At 30.5% G+C, this 6,191-nt stretch overlaps 3 protein-coding genes across 3 annotated transcripts; 1 reads left to right on the top strand and 2 right to left on the bottom strand.

Moving 5' to 3' along the window:
* Positions 1-124: 124 nt before the first annotated feature.
* On the top strand, positions 125-2,647 carry LOC109597017 (dynactin subunit 4). The gene is made up of 8 exons (XM_020012639.2): positions 125-315; positions 777-1,026; positions 1,086-1,228; positions 1,282-1,453; positions 1,505-1,688; positions 1,741-1,936; positions 1,988-2,214; positions 2,271-2,647. Exons 1-8 carry the CDS (start codon positions 187-189, stop codon positions 2,473-2,475), a joined length of 1,506 nt encoding a protein of 501 aa, XP_019868198.2. The 5' UTR covers positions 125-186; the 3' UTR covers positions 2,476-2,647.
* A 140-nt stretch (positions 2,648-2,787) lies between these two features.
* On the bottom strand, positions 2,788-3,907 carry LOC109597018 (40S ribosomal protein S14a). Its single transcript, XM_020012640.2, has 3 exons — positions 3,825-3,907; positions 3,333-3,575; positions 2,788-3,064 (listed from the first exon to the last, which is right to left on the bottom strand). The coding sequence occupies exons 2-3, from the start codon at positions 3,567-3,569 to the stop codon at positions 2,846-2,848; spliced, it is 456 nt and encodes a 151-aa protein (XP_019868199.1). The 5' UTR covers positions 3,570-3,575; positions 3,825-3,907; the 3' UTR covers positions 2,788-2,845.
* Positions 3,908-4,410: 503 nt separating this feature from the next.
* Positions 4,411-5,428, bottom strand: LOC109597039 (DNA excision repair protein ERCC-1). Its single transcript, XM_020012671.2, has 4 exons — positions 5,295-5,428; positions 4,959-5,239; positions 4,722-4,907; positions 4,411-4,669 (listed from the first exon to the last, which is right to left on the bottom strand). Exons 1-4 carry the CDS (start codon positions 5,350-5,352, stop codon positions 4,478-4,480), a joined length of 717 nt encoding a protein of 238 aa, XP_019868230.2. The 5' UTR covers positions 5,353-5,428; the 3' UTR covers positions 4,411-4,477.
* Positions 5,429-6,191: the final 763 nt, after the last annotated feature.

The following is a 6,191-nucleotide window of genomic DNA, read 5'->3' as shown; positions in this document are numbered from 1 at the left end:
TTATTTATGTTCCGTTTACATTTTTAATATCTAATTCGTTTAATTTACTTTTAGAATTGTCCCGAAGCACGCTTTTTCTTTAAATTGTAATTTACGATTACTTAGTTGGTCACAGTGGCGTTTGACGTTTATGAAAGTTAACTCTTGATGTGTCAAATTGAGAGTTAATAATTTATCTTATTGAAAATGGCTCACGTTTGTGGTCCAGAAATAGTTAAATACGCGTGTCATTGTGGCCTACTGAAGCCGATTTCCCAATTATACTTCTGTAGGCACTGTTCTAAGATACGGTGTAGTTTTTGTGTTTGTCATGAGGTAACAACCTATTTTCAAATTCGACGTTTTATTAAATAATTTTCAATTCTTCAATTTTAATCTCAATGATTTATATAATTAATTTTTAATAGCAAACGAAATGCATTAACGCTTAACAACGTTTCCGTTGAATGCCATTAAGGGTAAATTATAATTTCCATATGAAAATACGAAATTCTACATAAGAATCAAAATTTAAAAGATTCGTTTTAAAGCTGTTTATTCTCTGTAATCTGCTTAAGACTTTTTATAAATCATAAAACGTACATGGTGCTCATAAAAGAATACATTAAAATACAGCTACACAACAAAGTGTATAATCAATAGTTAAAATACTAAAGATTTGCAATAAAAATAATTTTTAATTACACATTAAAAACATTTTATATCAATCCAAGATTGATAATTTTTGCTATTCACTTCACATTATTATTGATTTGTGTTCATATCCTTTGTAACAGGTGGATTCATTATTCTGTGGAAAATGCTCGGAAAATATTCCATCTGCGGAGGCCCGCATCAAGAAAAATCGATGTGGCAACTGTCTAGTGTGTCCCAGTTGTCAACAAGATCTAGGACCAAGAATTGCGGCGACTTCAAAGACTCAACATGCAGATGAGCCTAAAACTCCTGTGAAGAAAATGCACTATTTGCTCTGTCAATATTGCAGATGGACTTCTAGAGACGTCGGAATTCCTGATCAGACCAGCGGTAATAAGTGCCCTGGATAAAAATATATAAATTAATAACGTTTTTCATTGTACTGTTAGTTACTGGATTTCCCGATCGTGATAACGTGCACGGGCATCGTCTGCAGGAAGTTCTTGATGCTTACAAGGCTGTGGTTTTATCACAAAAACAACAAAAAGAGAATGACAAAAAGAAACAAAGGAAGAAATATATGAGTTACACTGTAAAATTATATAACAATTAGTATACATAATATTATAATCTAATATTTTAAAGGATATGACGGGAGTTACGGCTGCTGCTTTACGAAAGAGAATTGGGTTACCAGCTGATAGAACACACCCTTTGTTAAAGAGCAAACCAAAAAAGCCAGAACCTGCTGTTGCAGTAGAGGAGGTGGAGGAGTTGCCTGATTCAATCTTCACTGAACCACTTAATTTCTTAGAAGGTATTTTGTGATACATATATGTAGGAAATTGTTACATAAAGCGTTTTTTAGTTACTTCAATCGATCAACGTTTGTTATATCCAGAGAGTCAACCAGTCACAGTTGATAAAATGTTTCCAGTTCACAAACAATTATCCATTAAAAGATCTTTGAGATGTAGAGCTTGTGAACATAATGTCAGCAAGCCAGAATATAATCCAAATTCTGTAAAATTCAAAATTCAATTATTTGCTTAGTAAGTATAATAATTTAAAAAAATTCAATTGATTTGATGACTGTTTTTGTAGCTATCACATTCCTGATATAAGAATAGTAACAGTAGAACCTCTTAGAGCTGGTAAACCTGTTGAACTAATATTAAAATTCACCAATCCCACTCAACATCAAACTGATATTTCCTTCTTGGAACTTGTTATTACTGAACCAGAAGATGAAGAAATCAAAGAAACAGAAGAATCTTTGGATTCATTAAGTTTACAAGATGTAAGATATAGAATAGTTTAATGTAAGTTATTTTTAAATTTTGTGTTTCAGAAGCAACCAATATCACTACCCTCACTGACATCTACCAGTCAGCCAAGTAGCTTGTTGAGTTTGCCTTCTCATAGACAACCATCAATTACCATAAAACCTAGGAAAATTGAACAAAATATTAACTGTAAAGTTGAAATTCCAACTAGCAGTTTTATTTTACCTCCTCGTGATGACGCTGCTGAGTATGATGATTCTGGAGACACGCATAATATTCAAGATGATACAAAGTAAGTTTCATATATAAATTATAATCTTTATTTTTTACTGTATTTTAATATTCCAGGCTTGTTAAAAGAAGGAAGGCTAATAAAGCTTTTATAAAACTTACTGTAACACCAGATGAGAATCTGCCTTTGAATGAAGAAGTAGTTTGTGGATTTACAATGCGACATCTCTACACAAACACTATGTTAACCCATCAACCACAAAAATATGAACGCAATGTTCAAGTATTTCTAACTCTGGGCAATATTGTAGGTTCTGAATGATATAATTAAGTTGCAATTTTAATAGTTTTAGTACTAAAAATATTGCTGTATAACTAATTTATTTAATGTTTATTTAAAATGTAATCATTGTTACTAATGTAATGTAAGTACAATGCATGCTGTTTAATATTTTATACTTATTTTTTGCTTAATAAAAGTTTGTATTCGTCAACTGTTTTTTACTACACGGTATTATTATAAAATGTTTGTCACAGGACATAAATAAGTTCATAATACCTAGATATCGGAGTGTTTAACACCATTTATAATGCACATTCAGCACTAGTTATGGGTTTTAATTTAAAGAAACTATTTCATTACTTCAACGAAGTATTTATTGAGATGTTAAAGACATAAAAAACCAGCAAATTTACAATCTGCGACCGCGGCGACCACCCTTCCTGCGAGTAGAGTCTGATGGAATGGGGGTAACATCTTCAATGCGGCCAATCTTCATGTTTGAACGAGCCAAAGCCCTAAGAGCACTCTGTGCACCAGGTCCTGGAGTTTTTGTCTTGTTTCCACCAGTAGCACGCAATTTAATGTGGAGGGCGGTGATGCCCAAAGTTTTGCACTTTTCAGCTACATCCTATAAAAGAAAACATTCATATGTAGTATTTTGTAACTGACTGAAAGCTTCACACTTTAAATTAATGTATAAAGAGGCGTTGTAAACACCTTAATCAAGTGTTTAGCAAATTTAACATGTGCATAATAAAAATAGTGGGAAAAACAAAATATACATAATAAAACTCTAAAAACGCACTACCACTAAGGTTACACTGATTAAAATAATTAAGCTTTATATGATCTATTAATTACAATTTGAGTGAAACCAAAACAAACTAGTAACTCACCTGAGCAGCCAACATAGCAGCATAGGGAGAAGCTTCATCTCTGTCTGCTTTCACTTTCATTCCACCAGTAACTCTGGAAATGGTTTCTCTTCCAGACAAATCGGTAACGTGTACGAAAGTATCGTTGAAACTGGCGAAGATGTGGGCTACACCAAATACAATTTCGCCTTCACGAACTTGTGGTCCAAGGGACACTTGAACTTCTTCTTTCTGTACTTTTCCTTTTCTTGGCGCCATTGCAACCTGAAACCCAATAAGTTGTTGATAAATCAAAGGAACTTTTTTGCAGTTACAGGAAGATGTCAACAATAACCTACAAATGCGACCCAACTCTTGTATCCGACAACATCGATAAAAATCTACAATTATTTTAATATAAAACTGTTGATTAATAATAATAAATTGTTGGGTCGTATTCTTACCTACGTATTTTGTAAATTAACTAATAAACTTAAATATTTTTACTTAAGAATTAATGGATGATGCACTTACAATGTGTCTTTCGGCTAGAAGGAATTCTAAAGAGGGCGCTGAAACGTCACACTGACATAAACTAAAAACAAAAGTCTCCAGCACAGTTGATATAACAGATATCCCAGGTAAAGAGTCATATTACATTTCACAGATGGCGCTTAATAATTTTGTTGTTTTAAAATATATAAAATTTTTATATCGTACTTTTAAATTACAATTGAAATACAATTTATTGCATGAGAAGTATTTACGTAAAAAATATACCCAGAAATGCTTATTAATTATTTTTATATACTCTTTTGAAGATGACAATTTGCATTTCCTATATTATATACATTTAAAAATATTTTCAATTTGTTTTATTTTGATCATTTGAATATTTGCAACTCTGGATGGTTAATATTTTAAGTTTGTTTTACTTTTTATATATTTTATATTTATAAAACGCATTGTGGGACTTTGGACACATTTTATTAGGTTTATGCTTGATTTATCTTTCATTTAGCACTGTGAAATGTCACAAATTTCTATTATTTATGCAATTTTGTTTAATTTATGCAGAAGATTTCAATGTTTATTAAAACTTCTTTAAATAAAATCCAGCATTATACAATAAAAATATATTAATAAATAACTATAATATAAAGAAATGAAATAAACAATTACAAAAATTATGATTTTTTGCAAAAATTTTCATGCAATGTTTGATATAATTTTTTAGCTTTAATTGGCCCCAATCCTGGACACTCAGCCAACTCAGACTCCTTAGCTTCAATTATGCCCTTTAAAGTCTTAAATCTCCTAATTAAAGTCATAGCATCTGTTTTATTTACTCTCTTGATGGATGTTAGAGCTGTGACAAGCTAAAAAAGTAAACATTTTGAAAATGAACTGATTCAGAGTTAGAATAAATACATTCAAGTATGGAGAGTTCTCACTTTTTTCCATTAATCCCTCTCTTGGTTTGTTTTCATATATTTTGTAAGTTTCTATAATTTTACCAGCCTCTTCAGGACTCCATGCTAATATCAATGTTAAATCTGCCAAAATGCAAATGCGAGTGAGATTTTTTAAAACATGATGTGGTTCCTTGATGTCAACCTGCAATTTATTAAAAAATTATTTTTTGAGCATCATGTAATAAGTACTTACTTGAACTAATAAAACTCTAAGTTGATAGGATTTTCCCAATTTCTTTAACCTATCATGAATATAATCTGGATTTAAATTGTGATATTTTAGTGATAAGAATAGTGCACAAGTGGTTGCCCCCATTTGATAATCTGGTACAATATCATCGAACTCCCAAGGAACATTAGTCACAGACTTCAATAAAGGATTTCCACGTTGTTTCGGATTAACCAGGAGTGTATACATTTTGTTTGACACTTTTGTGTTGCTCTGTTCTGGACCTTCATTCTTCGATGAGGTGCCTAAATATCAACATATTAAGCTTAAACTTACAACTTATAGTCTATACCACAATACTTTCTTCCGTGAAATCATTTTCAAACTCATCCGCAAAGGCGGACAACGTATCATCCATTTTTACGCATTTAAATACAAGTATATGCACAGAATTTTGTTAAGTTGGACTTATTTATATATAGGTTATGTTTTTTTAGGTTATGTGCAAAACAAATGGCAAAAAAATTCAACAATTGACAAATTATATAAATAATTTAAATATAGAGTAGTTCTACCACATTCTTATTATATGTTACATATATTTATTTCTCTTAATTGGGCTGAATATAAATAGAGAAACTTTAATTTTAAAATGGATTTTAAATTTTCACATCGATTTTTAATGATTAAATCTGTGTTAATTAATTTAACATTAACACTGTATAATATCCTTTTTGTTTTATAATTTTTGCCTATTTGCCAAGTATATATTCCTTCAAGCTTCTTGAATTGAGGAGTTAATTTAAATTAGTAAAATTTTTATGTCGAATTTGGTTATAAATGATCCTCATGTAATGTCTGTAGGCAAGACAAAACTTGGTTGATCTTTTAACCAACCCGCCACTATTTTGGATTTGTGTTTGGTGTCGTTTCTCCTGTACATAAATCAGTCTAAAGAGTCCTATGTCAGAAATAGCATTGAAACATTTCCATAACATAATTGAAAAGCCACCATTGTACACTGTGGATATAACAAATTTTTTCCAAGCAAAAACCATCATTTTTTATAAATTAAATTTTTTTACGTTTTATGGCATTCGAATTATCCATTTATAGAATTTCTTTAGTATTACAGAAAACTGTATTTAAGCTTGAAGTAAAAAGAACAATGAAAAACCATAAAGTAAGAAGTTGCTATAATTTTTTCCATTGAAAAATATAAAAGTAATAGCAAGTAGAAACTTTATAAAATATACA

Source organism: Aethina tumida, chromosome 3 (genome assembly GCF_024364675.1).
Source record: "Aethina tumida isolate Nest 87 chromosome 3, icAetTumi1.1, whole genome shotgun sequence".
NCBI lineage: Eukaryota > Metazoa > Arthropoda > Insecta > Coleoptera > Nitidulidae > Aethina > Aethina tumida.
Note: the sequence above shows the minus strand (reverse complement) of the source record. Positions and strands in the feature narration are given on the sequence as shown.

What these genes read in the sequence shown, in the direction of transcription:
- LOC109597017 (XM_020012639.2), top strand. Translation starts at nt 187, where the DNA reads ATGGCTCACGTTTGTGGTCCAGAAATAGTTAAATACGCGTGTCATTGT. An exon ending in GTTTTTGTGTTTGTCATGAG is followed by an intron (nt 316 to 776) that starts GTAACAACCTAT and finishes CCTTTGTAACAG; the next exon opens with GTGGATTCATTATTCTGTGG. An exon ending in AATTCCTGATCAGACCAGCG is followed by an intron (nt 1,027 to 1,085) that starts GTAATAAGTGCC and finishes TTGTACTGTTAG; the next exon opens with TTACTGGATTTCCCGATCGT.
- LOC109597018 (XM_020012640.2), bottom strand. Translation starts at nt 3,569, where the DNA reads ATGGCGCCAAGAAAAGGAAAAGTACAGAAAGAAGAAGTTCAAGTGTCC. An exon ending in CTGCTATGTTGGCTGCTCAG is followed by an intron (nt 3,065 to 3,332) that starts GTGAGTTACTAG and finishes TTTCTTTTATAG; the next exon opens with GATGTAGCTGAAAAGTGCAA.
- LOC109597039 (XM_020012671.2), bottom strand. Translation starts at nt 5,352, where the DNA reads ATGGATGATACGTTGTCCGCCTTTGCGGATGAGTTTGAAAATGATTTC. An exon ending in AAATGATTTCACGGAAGAAA is followed by an intron (nt 5,240 to 5,294) that starts GTATTGTGGTAT and finishes GTTGATATTTAG; the next exon opens with GCACCTCATCGAAGAATGAA. An exon ending in AGAACTCTCCATACTTGAAT is followed by an intron (nt 4,670 to 4,721) that starts GTATTTATTCTA and finishes TTACTTTTTTAG; the next exon opens with CTTGTCACAGCTCTAACATC.